Source organism: Pongo pygmaeus, chromosome 20 (genome assembly GCF_028885625.2).
Source record: "Pongo pygmaeus isolate AG05252 chromosome 20, NHGRI_mPonPyg2-v2.0_pri, whole genome shotgun sequence".
NCBI classification, from domain to species: Eukaryota; Metazoa; Chordata; class Mammalia; order Primates; family Hominidae; genus Pongo; species Pongo pygmaeus.
The window spans coordinates 23,704,446-23,726,855 of NC_072393.2; the positions used below are offsets into that span (position 1 = coordinate 23,704,446).

At 42.2% G+C, this 22,410-nt stretch overlaps 1 protein-coding gene across 3 annotated transcripts in view; it reads left to right on the forward strand.

Annotated features, from left to right (window-relative positions):
- Positions 1-780: 780 nt before the first annotated feature.
- Positions 781-22,410, forward strand: part of ZNF723 (zinc finger protein 723) — a 31,745-nt gene continuing 10,115 nt past the window's right edge. The window contains exons 1-2 of one of the 3 annotated variants that reach the window (XM_054465202.2): positions 781-1,117; positions 21,513-21,639. In XM_054465202.2, the coding sequence (XP_054321177.1) occupies positions 1,088-1,117; positions 21,513-21,639 (157 nt within the window). In that variant the 5' untranslated portion in view covers positions 781-1,087. Of the gene's footprint in view, positions 1,118-5,526; positions 5,667-21,512; positions 21,640-22,410 lie in introns of those variants that run through there. The other 2 variants (XM_054465203.2, XM_054465204.2) reach the window with 2 other exon arrangements.

Genomic DNA, 22,410 nt, shown 5'->3' on the forward strand with positions numbered 1-22,410 from the left:
TGACTCTCCTCCCATGTCTGGGCCCTGCCCACATTAGGGATTGTGACATATCACTGGGCCCAGCACCCAGGTGAAGTGAATATCCTCTCCGGTTTGGCTTCTGCATACAGGGGCATGGTGACATATTGCAGTGTCCAACATTATGATAATGTGATTTTACTGCATGGGCAGTGTTCACAGGAGGGTATTGTGACATATAACTGGACCTAGCACCTAGATAATGTGACTCTCCTCTCCTGCCCAGGCCCTGCTTATAGAGCAAATTACGACATATTGCTGAGTCTAGCACCTAGGTGATGTGACTCTCCTGCCTTAGCCTTGCTCACAGAGGACATTTTGACATATCTTTGGGTTCATCACCTAGATGATGTGACTCTCTTCTTCTGCCTGTGCTTTACCCACAGGAAAGCTTGGATCATATCACTGGGCTGAGCATCCAGGTAATGTGATTCTGTTTTTGAGCTTTGCCCACAGGGGTCATTGTGACATTTCACTAGGCTCAGCATTTAGGTGATGTGACTCTCTTGCCTGGGTCCTGCCCATAGGGGAACTGTGACATATTTCTGGTCCAGTGCCCAGGGGATGTGATGCTCTAGCCTGGTCTCTGCTCCCAGGTGGAATTGTGACATATACCTATGCCCGGCTAACAGGGATGAGGATGACTCTTGTACCTGGACTCAGCTAATAGGAGAGATTGTAACTTTCATAGCCAACATTAGGGCAACCAGTAATGTCCTGTGTTTCCTAATTGTATAAATATCAAAAAGGACTACATCATTTACTCATATTACATAAAGCAGTCGAGTGTACAGAGAGTATTATAACAGGGGTCAGCACAGAGGTGAGATTGTGACTCTTATATGCACACCCAGGCAACAGATATAACTGTCACTCTCTCACATGGACACAGCCCACTGGTAAGATCCTGAATCTGACTCATGAACACCGTCCACAGTTGGAATGGTGACTATCATATGCGGATACAGCCACCAGTCCAATGTGGACTCGTGTATGAACTCAGCTCACAGGAATGGTGATAACCGTCATACCTGGATCCAGCCAATAAGAGTTCATTCACAGTTTTCTAATGGCTCTACGAACAACAGAAATAAAAAAGGTATCTCTTGTGTGCACTTATGGGGTATACTTATATGTAGAGAATTTTGCTGCCAACTTATATATAACAAAACTTTCACCTTGATAGGTAAAAGATGAAGGGCTAATGTGAGTGAGAAGTTTTAAAGAAACATTTGTTGCCTCATAATATCAGAAACAGAATATTGATCCACTGCTTTTAACCTACTTCATAAGTCAAAAATAACTTCTTCAGAATAGGTTAAAGAGCATTGCCAGCAGGCCATTACTCTTCTGAATGGGCATCATTTATTAGATCATTTTTTCCATGGCTTAGCATAAATGAAGCAATGGTTAGGAATTTATCCCCCAAAATAGGGCTCTATAGCAGATTCTAATGTAAAGGCTGTGGTTACACAATAGGTATTAAATGTTCTAACTAAAGTTGTGCTAAATAATAGAATTTCTTTTGATTACTTACTGGATAAACAGAGAACTACTTGTGCAGTTGCTAATACTTGTAGTTGCACATGGTAGAATACATTGGGCATTACAGAGATGCAGTTGTAGGGGATTAATGAACAGGCTGCTTGGTTGAAATGAGTAGATCATTATCTAGCTAATTATTTAATCTATTTAATTTTAGTTGGTTGTTCATGGGGACCTTGGCTAGGAAGCATGGTATCAACTATTTTTTTGTTTGTTTGTTTGTTTGTTTGAGACAAAGTCTTGCTCTGTAGCCCAGGCTGGAGAGCAGTGGCATGATCTTGGCTTACCACAACCTCCACCTCCTGGGTTCAAGCGATTCTCCTGCCTCAGCCTCCAGAGTGGCTGGGATTACAGGTACGCATTACTGCACCTGGCTAATTTTTAGTATTTTTAGTAGAGACAGAATTTCACCCTGTTGGCCAGGCTGGTCTTGAACTCCTGACCTCAGGTAATCTGCCTGCCTCAGCCTCCCAAAGTGTTAGGATTACAGTTGTGAGCCACCGTGCCCAGCCTGTTTCAACTTTTGGCATTATCCTCCTGCTAGTCAAAATAGTAGTCTCCCGGGCCGGGCGTGGTGGCTCACACCTGTAATCCTAGCACTTTGGGAGGCTGAGGCGGGTGGATCACCTGAGGTCAGGAGTTTGAGACCAGTCTGGCCAACATGGTGAAACTCCGTCTCTACTAAAAATACAAAAATTAGCCGGGCATGGTGGCAGGTGCCTGTAATCACAGCTACTTGGGAGGCTGAGGAAGGAGAATCGTTTGAACCTGGGAGGCGGAGGTTGCAGTGAGTTGAGATTGTGCCATTGCACTCCAGCCTGGGTGACAGAGTGAAATTTCATCTCAATAACAAACAAACAAACAAACATAATAAAATAACCGGAAGCCCACGTTTCCACTTTAAAAAAAAAAACACAGTTCTGCTATTTTACAGTAGGATTTGACACTACGTAAGTACTCTTTTTTTTTTTTTGAGATGCAGTCTTGCTCTGTGGCCCAGGCTGGAGTGCAGTGGCGAGATTTCCGTGCACTACAACATCTGCCTCCTGGGTTCAAGCGATTCTCCTGCCTTAGCTTCCAGAGTAGCTGGGATTACAGGCACCTGCTATCGTGCCTGGCTAATTTTTGTATTTTTGTAGAGACGGGGTTTTACCATGTTGGCCAGGCTGGTCTTGAACTCCTGACCTCAGGTGATCTGTCTGCCTCGGCCTCCCAAAGTGATTACAGGCGTGAGCCACCATGCCTGGCCAATAAGTACATTTTTGATGACAACAGAGTGATATCAATGTCTAAAGTTTTGATATATCTCTCAAAATTGAGAAGATGACCAAAAGGGAGAAATTGTTAAATTAATTATATTCTAATGCTGCCACTTTCACATTTAATTTTTTTCAATAGGTTTTTTTTACATACTAAACTGAAACCTAACTTGATATATAAATAGACTGTACCCATTCTTGTACCAGCCACATTGTATTGGCAAATATAAGAATGTCAACTGTTCAAATCATGTTCAAATCAGGCAAATTCTAAGCTGTAATCAATCTGGCTCTTTCTGTACATGCCTTGCATTTTCCGTATGTCACTTTGCTTTTTCCACCATGTGGCTATGCTGGAGTATCTCTGAGCCTACTCTGGATCCACAGGGTATCTGATTTGCAAATCATTTTTTGCTCAATTTAAGCCTGTTAAATTTAATTTCTCTAAAGTTTTTTTTTTCTTTTACAAGTTTTGAAATTATGTCTATGATGAAAAATAAATAATATTCTTGGGCTTTGACTTTCTAAACTCATCTCTCAGCTTTTCTTTCAAATTATTCTATGTCTGTTCAAAATGCTCCTGCAATTTTTTTGAGACAGTGTCTCACTCTTTTATCCTGGCTAGAGTGTGATGGTGTAACCAATTATTTCTCATTGTAGCCTTAATTGTCTTGGCTCACACAATCCTCCTGGTTCAGCAACCTGGGACTACAGGCATGCAACATCATGCCTGGCTAATTTTTAAAAATTGTTTTCATAGACATAGGATCTTACTATGTTGCCCAGGCTGTACTTGAACTCCTGAACCCAAGTGATTCTTTCAACTCAGCCTCCCAAAGTGCTAGGATTACAAGTGTGAGGCACCATGTGCTTCTGCAATTTCTTGACAGGATTATTCTCAATAATAAAGAGTACTACATGGGCACAAATCTAAAAAAAAAAAAAATCCAGCTTCTAGTGTAAAAGTATAATTCTCCAGTATGTCATGGGTCTGCAGAAGCCAATAGTTTGATCTATGGGGGAGCATAAATCAACAAATTCAGTTTATTCTGAGTTTCAGCCCAGCCACTTAGCAGGTGTGGGTCTTTGGACAACTTTCTTGATGTAAAAGAGTTGTATAAACCACATATGCAAAAAAGGCAGAATAATATTGATTGTAAAAATTGCAGCAATTTTTCTTTTTTTCTTTTTTCTTTTTGAGATGGAGTCTCATTCTGTCGCCTAGGCTGGAGTGTAGTGGTGCGATCTTGGCTCACTGCAACCTCTGCCTGCTGGGTTGAAGCAATTCTCCTGCTTCAGCCTCCTGAGTAGCTGGGATTATAGGTGTGCACCACCATGTCCAGCTAATTTTTGTATTTTTCTTAGAGACGGGGTTTCGCCATGTTGGCCAGGCTGGTCTTGAACTCCTGACCTCAGGTGATTCACCTACCTCGGCCTCCCAGAGTGCTGGGATTACAGGCGTGAGCCACTGTGCCCAGCCATAGCAATTTCTCATTCCTCCTATATCCATGCCCATTGCCAGGTGCTTTTACAGCTGCTCCCATTGAGATACAGAATCTGTTTTACAAAGCTTAAATCTGACTGACCTTGTTTGCTCAGGACAGTAGAAACCTATGAACTGACAGTGTGCTAATTTGGTGAACGGCTGAAATGGTCCTGAATACTACCTTTTTCTTTTTAAAGTTTGGCAATAGCCGGGTGCAGTGACTCACGCCTGCAATCCCAGTATTTTGGGAGGCCGAGGCGGGCGGATCACCTGAGGTCAGGAGTTCGAGACCAGCGTGGCCAACATGGTGAAACCCTGTCTCTAATAAGAATATAAAAATTAGTTGGGTGTGGTGGCGGGTGCCTGTAATCCAAGCTACTCAGGAGGCTGAGGCAGGAGAATCACTTGAGACTGGGAGGCGGAGGTTGCAGTGAGGCGAGACTGTTCGAATGCACTCCAGCCTGGGTAACAGAGCGAGACTCCGTATCAAAAAAAAAAAAAATTAAAACTCACATGTGGCTCACATTTTATTTCAGAGGATTGCCTTTTTAAAAAAAAATCTTGGCTGGGCGCGATGGCTCACGCCTGTAATCCCAGCACTTTGGGAAGCCGGGGCAGGCGAATCACCTGAGGTCAGGAGTTTGAGACCAGTCTGGCCAACAGGGTGAAACCCCGTCTCCACTAAAAGTCCAAAAATTAGCCGGTCATGGTGGCAGGCGCCTGTAATCCCAGCTACTCAGGAGGCTGAGGCAGGAGAATCGCTTGAATCCGGGAGGCAGAGGTTGCGGTGAGCCGAGATAGTGCCATGGCACTCCAGCCTGGGCAACAAGAGCGAGACTCTGTCTCAAAAAATAAATAAATAAATAAATAAATAAATAAAATCTTAGGCTGCCTCTTTAAAGAACTGAAGCCAGGAAGGTCACAAAAGCCGAAATTTTAAAATAACTGTTATTATATTCTTTTCCTTTATGAATAGCCATATAGTACATTATTTATAAATGCGTATGACCTTATACACAAAGTTAATGGCAAATCCCCTCTGGGGTGGGCCTCGCTCATTTCAGGGAGGAGGCCCTGCCTGAAAAGGCTGCAGCTTAGGCTGTCACTCTTTCTTCATTGAACCCAGCATCTGATTACATCTTCTGTCACTCCAGGCCTGAATGGGCGGGGCCTTAAACGGCATCCAATCAGGGATGCTTGACTAAGAGCCGTCCAATCAGACCCGCAGCTAGAGCGGACAGGGCAGCTTCCGGGATTTGGCGCGGCCTTTTGAGTTCCTGGTCTCTGTGGCCTCCTGACCTACACGCATTGGGAGATCCACAGCTAAGACGCCAGGACTCCCTGGAAGCCTAGAAATGGTGAGAGTGCCGGGTCTGACATCCCGAGAGAGGGGACGGGCTGGTTGGAACCAGTGGGAAGTGGCTGTGGCGGGACTCAGGCCTCCCTGCAGTCAGCCCCACAATCTGTGCCCGGAGTTCTAGCCTGGCTCGGCCTCAGACCCCTTCAGCGATAAGATGGCGGCTGTACTGACAGCCGGGCCCGAGCGTCTTGTCTCTTCCCTGGCAGTGACGGTGCCCGGGCCTGGAGCCCTCTCTGGGCAGCTCTGCACCCGCAGCGCCGAGTCTCTCCCAGATTGTGCAGGGACCAGGGGAGGGTCGTCAGGGGAGAATCCTGACTCGGGTGAGGAGTTTCTGAATGTAAACAACTTTGGTCCGTGGGGTTCCTAGTTCCTCTTTTCTCCTTTTAAATATTTATGGGAGTAATCGCAAAAATATTAAAGAATTTAAAGAGTTGTTCAAAAATTATAGAGCACCCCTATGGGTTGTAGTTTGTGGTCCATTAGAGGGGCTTGAAGAAAAGACTTTTATAAGATGCATGATGAAAAAACCCAAATTCTGTAATCAGGTACAGTTACGTAGTTTCCTAGTTTCCACCTTGAGCCTACAAATTTCCTGATTATGTAATCAGAGCTTAATTAGCTGTTTATATTTGGTTAAGACTGAATTTCGTTTCTTCTAATGTAGTAATTTTTTTCGGCTCACTGCAGTCTCCGCCTTCCTGTTTCAAGCGATTCTTCTGCCTCAGCTTCTCGAGTAGCTGGGATTACAGGCGCCTGCCACCGCACCCGGCTAATTTTTGTATTTTTGGTAGAGACGGGGTTTCACCATGTTGGCCAGGATGGTTTCGAACTGACCTCGTGATCCGCCCGCCTCGGCCTCCCAAAGTGCTGGGAGTACATGCGTGAGCCACCGCTTCTGGCTATGTCCTGCATTTTTTTACATGTTTTTCAAGAAGGGTCTCAAATGTACCCCCCAATCCTCCTTTGCTCTAGCCTAACTGGCTTAAAGTAAAATACTAAATTTCCAGCTCCTTCTGACAATTCCAATTCCAAACGCTAACTTTTCCTCCGTAAGTCAGATTATTAACTTTTTTTTTGAAACGGAGTCTCGCTCTGTCGCCCAGGCTGGAGTGCAATGGCACGATCTCGGCTCACTGCAACCTCCACCTCCCGGGTTCAAGCGATTCTCCTGCCTCAGCCTCCCGAGTAGCTGGATTATAGGCGCGTACCACCACGCTTGGCTATTTTTTGTAGAGACGGGGTTTTGTAGAGTCCATGTTGGGCAGGCTGGTCTTGAACTCCTGACCTCAGGTGATCCACCCGCCTCGGCCTCCCAAAGTGCGGGGATTACAGGCGTGAGCCACAGTGCCCAGCCGCTATTTGTTTTTTAGTGTACTTTTTTTTTTTTTTTTTTCGAGTCTCCTTCTGTTGCCCAGGCTGGAGTGCCGTGGCTCACCGCAACCTCCGCCTCCCAGGCTCAAGTGATTTTCCTGCCTCAGCCTCCCAGGTAGCTGGGATTAGAAGCATACACCACCACGCTCGGCTAATTTTTGTATTTTTAGTGGAGACGGGGTTTCACCATGTTGGCCAGGCTGGTATCGAACACCTGAGTTCAGGTGATCTGCCCGCCTTAGCCTCCCAAAGTGCTGGGATTGCAGGCGTGAGCCACTGCGCCCAGCCTGGTGTACATTCTTGATAAAGTATTTTAATTAATGATTTTTTTTTACAGTGCATTGGATGGAACATTTAAAGAGATTCGTTTTCTATTTTTAAGTCTTTTCCTTTAGAAGAATGCAAAGGATAATCCCCTTGCAATGTATTGTAAATAAATCTTTGTGTGTCTTTCTCTTTATCTTCCCTAGGCACAGAGATCTTATGAGAACGTTTTGGGGTCATTTTTTTTTTTGGAAACTTTATGGGGTTTTGTGTCCGCAGCCACCATTTAGTGTTTTTCTCATCTTGGATTTTAGTACTCTCTGTGAATAAACGAAGATACTCACTATGTCTATGTCTGCTAGAGTGTCTAGGTAATATCAGCTCCTGGGTCGTTTTCTGCCATAGGACAACCTGAGGTATGGAGTATAGCCTCTCCAGGGAGGAGGTTGATGCCCTGGGGCTGAGAGGCATCTCCTGGCATACTCTTCCTTTGAAAAGCTAACATTTAGACATTAAGATTGTCTTCACCTAACCCATCTTCCATTTCTTGGAGACACGTTGCTGGTCAGCCAATCAGATGCTGGTATTGAGAGCAAAACAGAAATAATTTCTGCCACCTGGATTCTCTAAGATTTGTGAAAAAAAAAAGTAGTATCCCCAAAGACAGGAAAAAAACCTGACCCCAGTGAGAAAGTGCAAGAATTTGCACAGTAAATTGCACTTGAGGCACTCACTGGGGCATAGTGCAGTGTCTCCTGAGAGGGTCATTGAGCATTTAACTGAGCAGGGTGGGGTGGGAGAATCTAAGTGATTGGATGACCTGACTTGACACATGACTGAGACACATCTGTGTGTGTGGTTTTTTTTGTTTGTTGGTTGGTTTTTTTTTTGAGACAGAGTTTCTCTCTTGTCACTCAGGCTGGAGTGCAATGGCAAGATCTCGGTTTACTGCATCCTCTGCCTTCCAGGTTCAAGCAGTTCTCCTTTCTAAGCCTCCCGAGTAGCTGGGATTACAGGCGCCTGCCACCACACCCAGCTAATTTTTGTATTTTTTAGCAGAGACGGGGTTTCACCACGTTGGCCAGGCTGGTCCTGAACTCCTGACCTCAGGTAATCCACCCACTTCAGCATCCCAAAGTGTTGGGTTTGCCACCTTGAGATTTGTGCACTTATATTGACTTCAGTTTCTTAACTGAAAATTGCATTTTATTAGTAGAGCTTGAAAGGTTAAAAAGAAAATGTTTACAAAGGGCATAAAATAGGTGGATTTCAAAATATATTCCATTTGTTAAGAGTTCTCATTTACCGTTTTTTGTTTGTTTGTTTGTTTTTGTTTGTTTTTCCCAGAATGAGTTTAGGAAAGTTCTCAGGTGTGTTTTTATGGGTAATTTCAAACAGAATTCCAAGGCTTAGATTTTGTAATGCTATCAAGGAAAATAATAGGGAAATCTCTCTTTTATTTTGGCTGTAGAAAATAAATACATTTCCACAAGAAAATGTGGTAGATAATTGATGAGTTGCATAGATTCATGAAAACAACAGTTTTTCTTTTTGTATGGTAAATTTCTGACGTGAATATTTTTGTTCTATAGCCTGTGATCTTGATTTCTGATTTTAATGCTAAATATTACAAGATGAAACTTGGTACCTCTTAGGAATGTTCCCATATGACCAATTGTTTACTACATAATTTTTAGTGCAAATAATAAAATAATACATTTATTGTCTGAAAGGAATAGATACTTTGGGTTTTCTTGTTGAGGTATGAAATGTAAGCACCTTAAATTTTTTTTCCCTCATATGAACACTGTTTCAGTAATTTTGCTAGATGTTTCAAACACTTAGTTTTAAAAACTGAGTAAATAACTCTGACATAAAAATTGAAGCTTGAGCCCAGGGACTCCAAGCTAAGGCTAATATTGAGCCTGCAAAAGGAGGTTATTAAAGGCACCGTTAGTTCTTCCTGGGGATTTCCCATCCTGCTCACCCCGGCCATGGAAGAAGCTTTTATTCCGAGAGAAGCTACAGAGCCCTGGAAAGCTGGGGACCCTCAGGCTGACGCAGTTAAGGTTGAGATGGAATGGGACTGAAAGGATCTCACTGAAGATAAAGTTATTCTTGCTTTGAGGCAGTTTCTAGACTTTTAGAAATAAAACAAAGTGAGATTTATGTAAAAAAAATTAAATTCTAAAGGAGTATTGCAGCAAGAGGAAGTACCAACCATAAGATATTTAAGGATTGCAGAGGATAGGCAGACAAGGGCTTTCTTTCATAGGAAGGAGCAAATAAGATTAGAAAGAAGGTGATAGGGGAATGGCAAATGGAGGGTGAAAAATCAGATTCTAGATGGAGAATATTTTATCCTGAAGTCAGCATGTTCTTAGAAGGGACATAAAATGGGGTTTATGTTGGCTCAGACTGAGAATAGCTCAAAGTTCAGGAGCTGTGGGAAGAAGATAAACTTAAGTGAAGTTTGATTAACAAGTATTCTATTTTGACCACTGAAGACAAATTCAGCCGATTTTTCTATGAGAAAAAGATTTGCAGAGTCTATGTCTGGCTGTGATAGGTAAGCACAAAAAGGATAGAGAATTTTATTAATTGTAGCTATTTACCAGGATTATCTTTATGCTTCATCTTTCTTCCATTTGACATTTCCTGGGTTGTATCTTTTATTATAAACTGGTCAGCATAACTACAGTGTTTTACTGAGGTCTGTGAGTAGCTCTATCAAGGGAGATTACGGAAGTCCCCAATTTTTAAACAGTAGCTCAGAAACACACATGGGGATGGCACAATTGCTTATGCCTGTAATCCCAGCATTTTGGGAGGCTGAGGCAGGCAGATCCCTTGAAGTCAGGAATTCAAGACGAGCCTGGCCAACATGGTGAAACCCTGTCTCTACTAAAAATACAAAAATTAGCTGGGCGTGGTGGTGTGTGGCTGTAATCCCAGCTACTTGGGAAGCTGAGGCAGGAGAATCACTTGAACCCTGGAGGCAGAGGTTGCAGTGAGCCGAGATCGCGCCACTGCACTCCAGCCTGGGCTACAGAGCGAGACTCTGGCTCAAAAAAAAAAAAAAAAGAAAAAAGAAAAGAAAGAAAGAAAGAAATATAGATGAGCCCATGGAGTTTGTGACTGGCATCTGCAGTAAGGACAATATTGTGGGACTGAGCCCTGAACCAAGGTCTGTGCTGACTCTGGGTGGTTTCAGAATTCAAATGTTAGACAGTGAGTTGGTGTTGAAGAATTGTTTGGTGTTAACAAACAATCTGGTGCCAGAAAAAATATGGAGGCCTGGCCTGGAATAAAACTCTAGGTGTGTGGAAAGGAGAGGCTCTGCTTTCCTGTACACAGGCCGTCACACTGCTCATTGTTCTGTGATCCCAGATCTCCTCTTAGGGTGAGAGAGGACTGAAAACTTAGAGAAAAGGAGTTCTGATGACAGACCCCATTTTTCCACAGCTGCCACCACAGGATTCCCACCCACTCACAATCATGCCCACTGGACGTTGACATGTGCACACTCCTTCCAGGACTAGGCACCACCCTCAAAAATTTAACCACGGCATTTTTGATCCTAGTGTTTTTTGCCAAAATCCCACAAAATTGTCTACAAATTTTTGGCATATCCCTACCCCCAGACACTGAATCTGCAGCAGCAACCTCTTTTCTCCACCAGCTTGGGGTTCTGGGCCACCTCTTCATAATCTCATCTGCCTGCGTGGACCCAGAAATAAGCAGCACAAGCCAGTCCTGCCTACACTGCACTCTTCCCCACCCATTGAGTTCATTTCTTTTAACTCTTATTTTTGTTTTGGGGTACACGTGCAGGTTTACTATATAGGTAAAATTGTGTCATGGAAGTTTGATGTAAATTATTTTGTCACTGAGGTACTAAGCATAACACCAAACAGATTTTTGTTTTTTAATCTTCTTTGTTCTCTCACTCTCCACCCCCAGGTAGGCCTCAGTGTCTGTTGTTTTCCCCTTTGAGTCCATGGGTTCTTATTATTTAGCTCTTACTTAGAAATGAGAACATGGAGCCGGGCACGGTGGCTCACACTTGTAATCCCAGCACTTTGGGAGGCTGAGGCGAGTGGATCACGAGGTCAGGAGTTGGAGACCAACATGGTAAAATCCCGTCTCTACTAAAAATACAAAAATTAGCCGGGCGTGGTGACACACGCCTGTAATCCCAGCTACTCAGGAGGCTGAGGCTGGAGAATCGCTTGAACCCGGGAGGTGGAGGTTGTGGTGAGCCGAGATCTAGCCATTGCATTCCAGCTCGGGTGACAAAGTCTCAAAAAAAAAAAAAAAAAAGAACATGCATTTGCTTTTCTCTTTCAGCATTAGTTTTCTAAGGATAATGGGTCACAGTTCCATCCATGTTGCTGCAAAAAACATGATCTTGTTCTTTTTTATGGCCACACAGTATTCCATATTTATATACTATATTTTTCTTTTCATATAAATATTTTACTTTATTTTCTTCTTATTTTATTATTATTTTTTGAGATGGAGTTTCACTCTTGTTGCCCAGGCTGGAGTGCAATGGCACGATCTCTGCTCACTGCAACCTCTGCTTCCTGGGTTCAAATGATTCTCTTGCCTCAGCCTCCTGAGTAGCTGGGCTTACAGGCATGCGCCACTATGCCTGGCTAATTTTGTATTTTTAGTAGAGACAGGGTTTCTCCATGTTGGCCAGGCTGGTCTCGAACTCCTTACCTTAGGTGAACTGCCCTCCTCGGCCTCCCAAAATGCTGGGATTACAGGCATGAGCCACCACGCTCGGCCTTCTTCTCATTTTATTTTAAGGAGAGGCAGAGTCTCACTCTGTCATGTAGGCTGGAGGGTAGCGGTGTGATCTTGGCTCACTTCAGCCTCAACATCCTGGGTCCAAGCAATCCTCTTACCTCAGCCCCCTATGTAGCTGGGACTACAGGTGCACACCACCACACCTGGCTGATTTTCCTTTAGTATACTTTGTAGAAATGGGGTTTCTTCATGTTGCCTTGGCTGTTCACAAACTCTTGAACTCAGGCAGTCTGCCTGCCTCGGCCTCTTAAATTGCTGTGATTACAGGCATGAGCCACCGCCCTTCTGTATTATATTTTCTTTATCCAGTTTACCATTGATAAGGATTCAGGTTGATTCCATGTCTTTGCTATTGTGAATAGTTCTGCAGTGACCATGAATGTGCATGTGTTTTTATGGCAGAATAACTTATATTTCTTTGGGCATATACCCAATTATGAGGGTGTTGGGTCAAATGCTAATTCTGTTTTTAGTTCTCTGAGGAATCACCAAATTGCTTTTCACAATGGCTGAACTAATTTACACTCCCACCAGCAGCGTATAAGCACTCCTTTATCTCCACAACCTTGCCAGCATCTGTTGTGTTTTTGTTTTTTTTTTTTTTTTTGAGACAGAGTCTCACTCTGTTGCCCAGGCTGGAGTGCAGTGGCACGATCTCGGCTGACTGCAATCTCCACCTCCTGCTTCCCAGGTTCAAGCGATTCTCATGTCTTAGCCTCCTGAACAGCTGGGATTACAGGCATTTGCCACCATGCCCGTCTAATATTGTTTATTTTTAGTAGAGATGGGGTTTCACCATGTTGGCCAGGCTGCTCTCGAACTCCTGGCCTCAAGTGATCCACCCATCTCGGCCTCCCAAAGTGCTAGGATTACAGGCATGAGCCACCGCGCTTGGCCCTGCATGTGTAATTTTTTGATGTTTTAATTATAGCCATTTTGGCTTGTGTGAGAAGGTATCTCATTGTGTATTTTCTTTGCATTTCTCTAATGATTAATGAGTATTTTTTTTTCATATGCTTGTTAGCCACACATATGCCTCCTTTTGAAAAGCATCCGTTCATCTTCTTTGCTTCCTTTTTAATAAGGTTGTTTGTTTTTCCTTGTAAATTTATTTAAGTATTTTATGGATTGTGGATATTAGTTGTTTGTCAGCAGCATAGTTTGCAAATATATTATTCTATTCTGTAGGTTGTCTGTTTACTCTCTTGATGGTTTCCTTTGCTCTGAAGAAGCTCTTTGGTTTAGTTAGGTCTCATTTGTCAATTTTTGCTTTTGTTGCAATTGTTTTTAATATTTTCTTTTTTCTTTTTTTTTTGAGACGGAGTTTCGCTCATTGCCCAGGCTGGAGTGCAATGGTATGATCTGGGCTCACTGCAACCTCTGCCTCCTGGGTTCAAGTGATTCTCCTGCCTCAGCCTCCCAAGAAGCTGGGATAACAGGCATGCGCCACCATTCCTGGCTAATTTTTTATTTTTAGTATAGGCAGGGTTTCACCATGTTGGTCAGACTGGTCTCGAACTCCTAACCTCAGGTGATCCACCTGCCTCAGCGTCCCAAAGTGCTGGGATTATAGGTATGAGCCACCGCACCTGGCCTGTCCCATTTCTTTATAATGCTCATGTTTCTCACGCTGAGAATAGTTGTGCACTTTGGGTATTTAAAGAGAAATTTTTTTCTTAGAGGAATATTTTCTGGTGGACTTGATCAATATTATATCTAATCTGAGTTTTGTTTTTAAAGATGCTTTTAACTTTTATTTTCTCTTGATATAATCTTGCTCAGATAGAGAGCTGTTTTTTGCTCGAATCCTTTGGGTTTCTGTTTCAGAAGCCCTGTTAGTATCCCATGGTATCTATGAATGAGGTGGGCTGTCACAGGGAGAACTCTTAGACCTATCTTTATCCGGACTCATGCTGGAAATCCAGCAGTATTTTTTTCATGTCACCATTATAAACAGAAGCTGAGGCTGAAACAGTGCTCCCATTCCCATTATTGTGAAGGTGCAATTTCACCCAGGAGGCCTGCAGGCTCTCCTCCTGCAGCTCAGGCTTCATTGTCTGATGTGACACTGGAGTGCTGCTGTGGCAATTGGGTTTCATGTAAGATATGAGCTGCCAGCTATGAGCTTTGTGTTGTGGACTGTGCGTCAGTGGCAGATGGTAGGCGTCAAGAGAGGACACTGGCCATCAGGAGAGGGCAGGCAGGGTGCTCTAGCCCAGTGCTAAAGGAGTTAAAGAGCCATTGCTTTAAAATATAAATAGCCAAAAAGATAACACCCTATTCAACCATTTCTGTAGGAGAGTGGGAGCCTACCTTCAGCAGGCACCTGGCTTCATCTTGCAGAATTACCTCCTGTTATGAAGATGTGAAAAGTTTATTTTGTCATTGAATATAACCAATAAGCATACACCAATGGCCTTGCCAATTGCCAGGTGAATTTAGGATGAACTACATATGACATGGTGCTGTAAATTTTTCCACTTGTGGACTAACTGTGGTGACTTTCTGTCTTGACGATCTCTTGAGCAGATTGACTGTGATGTGTGTCACATTCAGGTTAAATTGTGTAATAAAACAGTTTTCTTTCTGTTCTATCATTTTGGAGTTTTTCTGGGGCTGGAGAAAAATTTTCTTTTAATTATGTTTTCCACACACTGTCTAGAATTACCAGACATTATATAAACTCATAGGATGCCAACCCAGCTTTACTCTAGAGGAGACTTTTCCTCTCAGCCTTCCAGTCAACTCACAGATTTGTACAAACTTCACAGGGTAGCAATCAACCATTTCACCTCTTTCAGTGACTGTTGGGTCTTCAGACCTGAAACTGATTCAGAGGCCAGGGGGACCAGAAACCCAATCAGAGTAACATGTGAGTGTTGAGTAGACATGTAGACATGAGAATCTCCGCTTTCTCCTTCCTCCTGTTGCTAAAATACCCACAAATATGCAAGTAACACCTGCTGCAGCTCCAAATTCTGAATCTAGGTCTTGAGATCTGGGAACCAAAAAAAAAAAACAAACCTTTCATCTGAGGAATGCAAGTCCTTTTAGTTGTCAAACTCAGAGAGACATTAAAATGAGAACACAATTTTGTCTTTCTCCCACCTTTGAACTATGTTTTTTGTTGTTGTTGTTTTTTTGAGATGGAGTCTTGCTCTGTCCCCAAGGCCGGAGTGCAGTGATGCAATCTTTGCTCACTGGGACCTCCACCTCCCGGGTTCAAGCGATTCTCCTGCCTCAGCTTCCCAAGTAGCTGGGATTACAGGCATGTGCCATAACAGCTGGCTAATTTTTGTATTTTTAGTAAAGAAGGGGTTTCACCATGTTGGCCAGGCTGGTGTTGAACTCCTGACCTCAGGTGATCGACCCGCCTCGGCCTTCCAAAGTGCTGGAAAATTACAGGCATGAGCCACTGCGCCTGGTCCTGAACTAAGAGTTTTTTTTAATCTCTTAAAACTGTTAACTGTTGCCACTAGTTATAAATTAATAATGACACACTGGACACTATAACCCATACTCTAAATTTTAATGATGTATATCCAATCAATAATCAATGTCATTTCTGTAAATACAATAAAAATTTCTGGTAAACAACTTTATATCAACCATCTCTCTCCCCCTCTCTTTTTGCCTTTTCAGATCAACTTGTAACTGCTCCTAATCAAAGTGTAGATGACAGGCAACTTGAAGATTTGCTCCCAGGTTACAATCCTCAGGCTTTGCCCAAATAAACTGTCTACTTACATTCATGTTGCCTTAGCTTTTTTTCTTTTAGGTAGACATATCTTTCAGAATGTGCTAAAGCAGCCTATATAAGGGGATCTTTCCTTTGATTGTACTCTGCTTGCTGTAACACCCAAGAATGAAGAGCCAGGTTGATCCGACCTAGAATCTGCAAATAAGGTGTATTCTCTTCCTGGAATTTACAAGATAAGGCCAGACTTTGAATTGAGAATGTAGAGAAAACTAACGAGACATTTTCTGCATTGTCAGATGTCAACATAGACATCTTAAAGTTCCTCTTTGAGAATGTGATTCTTTCAGCTCCTCAGATCTTGTCCAGTGACCTGCTACAGTTATGTGAGGGGCACCAGGTGTAAATAGAATCTGATGGCAGAATACGTAAGTGTGAACAAGCATCTTCAGAGTTATAGAAAGGTGATAATGTATCCAGAGCCATAACCACAACTACACCTGTCTCTAAAATGTGGGACTGGAGTAGAATATTCCTGTTCTTCCTCTTACCTAGGAGCTGGATAATCAGGACAGGTGATCCAGGTTCTGGAGCTTCCCCAGGGCAGTTTAATTTTTTGTTTAGAATTAGCCTGAGTCTCTCCTGTCTGTTTTATCATTGGGCCATCAGCCCAGGGTCACTGGGAATTCTCACAATCAGCTGGGTGTCTTTGAGACATCTGAGGATATCCAGAGCAGAATTGTGCCAGGGTAACAAAAGTGGTTAATTCTGCTTCTGTCTCAGTGTAAAAAATTGAGTCATCCTGTGTTTGCTCCTCCCCTCACACAAGAGATGACTTTGGTGAGTACCCAGATGAATGTTTCTCCAGTTTTCAGATACTTGTGTGAAAAACAACCAGGATGTCTGGAGACTCAAACAAATAAACGAATTGCTTTTATTTTATATGGCCATTAGAAAAATAGATGAAGCAGTCATCCAGGAACCATCCAGGAAATTTTAGACTAGACTAGCAACTGAATAAAGGGTTGAATTAAGCATCATATGGTTGATTCATTGAACAGATGTGTGCAAAAACATTTGCCTTTATTTGGGCCCCTTTCTTTATATTGTAGTGACTTCTTATGTCATCACCTGAAGAGATATTTATGAACAGAAGAGTTGCTATTATTATATGCGTTTCTATTACCTGCTAAGAATACATATTTATCTTCTAATAATTACCCTAGAGAACCTTAAGACATTTATTTAAATTGCTTATTAGTATGCATTATATAATTGACAGGGCAGTGGCTAAAAAAAATTATACAAACTCTGAGATTTAAGTTTCTCTTAGGCAAGTTTAGGAAAATAGAACTGGAAATACCCCAGTGGCACAGAGAACAGAATTCTACATAAGGTCCACTCCCTGCCCCAGTTCTGTTCAGATTCACTCTATTTGGCGTCTTATTTAGATCTGGCCCCACTCTGGAGTCTTACCTCACAGAACTGATTAGAAGAGATGAGGGTTTTGGCTGGTGAATCCTGCTGCCTTTCTAAAGCTGGTGCTTACAATTTTCTGAACCCCAAAGGAGATAAAGGGAAAAATAAAGTATGTATTTTAAGATCTTAATTTTTAAATTTTCTATTAAATCAGTGCTTGCAGATTCCATTTAGCATCTTGTTTTCTATTCCTGCAGATTCAGTAGTTGCTCCACTAGTCACACACAAAAAAATATAAACACAATAAAATTTCTCTAAACTGCGTTAAACTTTTCTCTATTCAGGTAATTTGTCTACATTTAGCTTTTATTCTATACATTTTCTTTAAAAAACCAAGAACAGAAATAGAAGATGAAATACACGTGCTGGGCCCTTAACCTAATGCTGGGAGTTATTAAATACTTAGTACCAAATCGCAGTGTGTTATGAGGATTAAATCACATAATGTATTATTTGTATTAGTGTTCTGCAACATACTCTTGAGCACATAGTACCTGCTTAAACATTGCATTAGTACGTGTGTATGTGTTGTTTTCCAAATGTAGGCTTATTCAGGCACTGCTACCTTTTATTGTCTCTGTAAACTTTAAAGAACTGGCAAAGAATTTGATGCTTTAGGATGGAGATTAGTTGTCTTCATTTGTGCCAGAAGTGATTGTGTTGTGACAAGAGTACGGAGTGTAAGGGACTCTGTGCTGTGCCTGCTTTCTCTAACTAATGCTAATAATGAGCCCACGGGGAGCATCATCAGCATTGACAGGGGACTTATTTAAAACACACATTCATGGCCAGGTGTGGTGGCTCATGCCTGTAATCCCATTTGGGAAGCCGAGGTGGGCAGATCATGAGGTCAGGAGATCGAGACCATCCTGGCTAACACGGTGAAACCTCATCTCTACTAAAAATAGAAAAAAAATTAGCCGGGCATGGTGGCAGGCGCCTGTAGTCCCAGCTACTTGGGAGGCTGAGGCAGGAGAATGGTGTGAACCCAGGAGGCGGAGGGTGCAGTGAGCCGAGATCACGCCACTGCACTCCAGCCTGGGTGACAGAGCGAGACCGTCTCAAAAACAAAACAAAACAAAACAAAAACATTCATGTACCCTTTGAAAACCTGCAGAATCACATTACATAAAGAGGGACTAAAATTACTGAGTGGTTTATAAGCTTGTTAGAGCTTGAGAGACAATGCTTAGCTAAGTGGTTATAAACCCAGGGTTCTATTAATTTGGTGCAAAAGTTATTACAGTTTCTGCCATTGTAATTAATGTGGATTACTTAGATATGGATACTCAAATTACATTGCCAATTCACAGAAATATCTTTGTTCGTGCCCTTTCCACAGGTTCTTTTTATTGTTGGACACATCCATGTTGTTTTAATTAAGAGCCTTGTGTGATTCTAAGGTGAGGCCAGAATCACTTATGAGGGGTTGAAGATACACTCATGAGAGTTCATTTTCACCTGTTTACTACAGGGTGATTATAGGGCCTGTTCTGTTTGGGTTTGGTATGGACAGGGCAGTGTGGCCCATATTTTTATTACTGTAGCAGAGATTATTGGTGTCTGTAGCAGGGGAGGGCACCTAAAGAGAGGAAAGGAGAAACTTATATTTCTTCTTCATGGGGAAACTCATTGTTCCCGAATTTTTCATGTTATAAAGGACAGAAATGGGTGGACTTTTTCAGCGGGTCTTGGTACTTCTGCCTGTGGGTGTGGTGGTAGCAGGTAAACAGGTGGTGCTGACACCTTTAAAGGCATGTTCTCAAGATGCGGGTGTAATTTGTCCAGAGAATCTCAACCGAAAAGGAATCCCAGAGAAGGAGGAGATAGGGAAAAAAATATGCCTTTTTTTTTTTTATCTAAACACATCTCAGATCAAGAACTGCATCCACTCTGCCTCGTGGATTTCCATGCATTTAGTACTTGCAAACCTTTACTTCTCTTGTGTTTTTCCTCCCTAATGAGTTTGTTTTAACTACTTTTGAAAATTTTATTGATAGTCAAGGGTCTCTGAAAAATATTTCTTTTTAGAGCCTTTTCTAAATTCTCCACATCATGGCTTTTTATATGCCATGGAGGATTCTCACCATTAATTTATGATCTGCAGTATTAAAAATGCTTCCTTTGTGGCTGTTGAACATGGGAGGGTGGGGATAACTCAAGATTCCTGTTGGGGAAAAGCTGGAATCCTTAGTAAAGATGGAGAACAGGTACTGTTGAGGCTCCATTTGTGTTCCCCATTAGCACCATGCAGAACGGGATTAAGGAAATGCTTATTTAAACAAGATGAGGGCCGGGTGCGGTGGCTCCCACCTGTAATCCCGGCAGTTTGGGAGGCTGAGCAGGGTGGATCACCTGAGGTCAGGAGTTCAAGAGCAGCCTGGCCAACATGGCGAAACCTCGTCTCTTCTAAAAATACAAAAATTAGCCGGGCATGGTGGCGCATGCCTGTAATCCCAGCTACTCGATAGGCTGAGGCAGGAGAATCGCTTGAACCCGGGAGGCGGAGGTTGCACTGAGGCAAGATTGCCCCACTGCCCTCCAGCCTGGGTGACACAATGAGACTCTGTCTCAAGAAAAAACAATGAGATTTATTACCCAGAAAGTTCGAAAGATAATTATCAGGAGATTACTGCTCTCTACGGTGCTCAAAAAAGACTCCTTAAAATCACTACTAAAAATGACGGAAAATGGGAAATATCTGTATCTTGAATTTTGCATAAAACTGATGTTTCTGTATGGTTGCATTCAGCCTATAATTTCCTTTTTTTTTTTTTTTTTTTTTTTTTGAGGTGGAGTTTTGCTCTTGATGCCGTGCTGGGATTACAGGCATGAGCCACTGCCCCTGGCCAGCCTATAATTTACTTTTTGGGAACAATATTTCAGCAGTGATGCTGTGTTATGTGTGTATCAGCACATCATAAAAATTTTTCCTACTGCGGTTGATGTTTATGATTCACTTGGATAAGCACTCTCTGACAGATTTTTTTTTTTTTACTATAGAATTAATTTTTTTCTTTGTTATTTTATTTTATTATTATTGTTTTGGAGACAGGGCCTCACTCTGTTGCCCAGCTTGGAATGCAGTGGTGTGATCTCGACTCACTGTAACCTCCGCCTCCTAGGTTCAAGCGATTCTCCTGCCTCAGCCTTGCAAGTTGCTGGGACTACAGGCGCCCACTGCCATGCCAGGCTAATTTTTGTAAAGGCCTTTTTTTTTTTTTTTTTTTAAAGTGTCTTTATGCAGCTGATGTGTGTAAACTATCAAATTTAATTTGGCAGCTGCTCTTTCTTAGAGTTTCTTTGCATATATCTGTCCTTGGAAAATGAAGAGTTTCATCTTCTTTTATAGTCCAGAAAAACTGGAAAAAACACAGGTTCTTCCATATACTAGATGTTTGATAAAATATTCTTCTTAGGCCAAAATCATTGGCACTATTGGTGAGCTTGTTAGAAATTCAGAAACTCAGACTTTATTCCAGATGTTCTGGAAAAAAAAAAATCTCCATTACAAGATCTCCAGTTTATTGTACACATTAAAATTTGCTAGGTACCTTCTAACTCAACATGTCTTTTCCATGTCAAAAATACACAGAACTCATTCTCTATGATTTTAATATAGCACTCAAAAATATACATGCTTTTGTTAATGCCTTTAATTTTATACTTTATTATCCAGAAAAGTATATATACACTGATGTTGTGGATCTTATTCCACTCTTTTTTCAGAGTTAGAGAATACATAAGAGAATATTTCTGTGTTGAAAATTATTTTCGGCCAGGCGTGGTGTCTCACGCCTGTAATCCCAGCACTTTGGGAGGCCAAGGCGGATGGATCATCCGAGGTCAGGAGTTCGAGACCAGCCTGGCCAATATGGTGAAACCCCATCTCTACTAAAAATACAAAAATTAGCTGGGCGTGGTGGCGGGTGTCTTGTAATCCCAGCTACTTGGGAGGCTGAGGCAAGAGAATCACTTGAACCCAGGAGGCAGAGGTTGCAGTCAGCCGAAATCGCACCATTGTACTCCAGCCTGGGCAACAAGTGCAAGACTGTCTTAAAAAAAAAAAAAAATTATTGGAGGATTTCAGTCATTCCTATAAGTCAGAACCTGTTCTCTTTACTCTCTCATTTCACCTTCAGTCAAATTAAAAATTCTGCCCTTGGCCACCCGGTAAATGTGTGTGTATGTGTGTGTGTGTTTTTTTTTTTTCAGGGACCATTGACATTCACAGATGTGGCAATAAAATTTTCTCTGGAGGAGTGGCAATTCCTGGACACTGCACAGCAGAATTTATATAGGGATGTGATGTTAGAGAACTACAGAAACCTGGTCTTCCTGGGTGAGAATAACTTCAATACACAATCCTCAGATACTGTAAATGTTTCTTTTTTTGGTGTTGTAGAATGTTTTTTGGTAACTGATGCTTTGCATAAGTGAGTTTCATATCACTGTTTTGAAGAAAATCTTGGGAATTTGTCAGTGTAGAAAAGAATTTCTTCAAGATAAACATCTTGAAATTCACCTTGATCTGAACTTTTCACATTCCTGAGCAGACCTGTAGTTTTTACTCTACATTAGTGATCATTTCAAAATTTAGTGACATAAAATATTGTTGCCCACACCTTAACATCTAATTGTCACCACCAGCTTTTGATTCAGTGGTACTGAGTAGTGAAATTATTTTATTTATTTATTTATTTATGAGATGGAATGTTGCTATTGCCCAGGCTGGAGTACAATGGTGCGATTTTGGCTCACTGCAATCCTCACCTCCCAGGTTCAAGAGATTCTCCAGCCTCAGCTTTCTGAGTCGCTGGGAGTACAGGCGTGTGCCACCAAGCCCAGCTAATTTTTGTATTTTTAGTAGAGATGGGGTTTCACCATGTTGGCCAGCCTGGTCTCGAACTTCTGACCTCAAGTGATCCACCCTCCTTGGCCTCCCAAAGTGCTGGGATTACAGGCATGAGTCACCGCACCCAGCCCATTTTCTAAATATTTAGAAATTACTGTTATAAATTAGTGTTTTGGGATTAATATACTAGAATATTCTATTATGTTCTCTTTACTGAGCACATTATTTGAAGAATATGAGGAACATACATGTTATTTA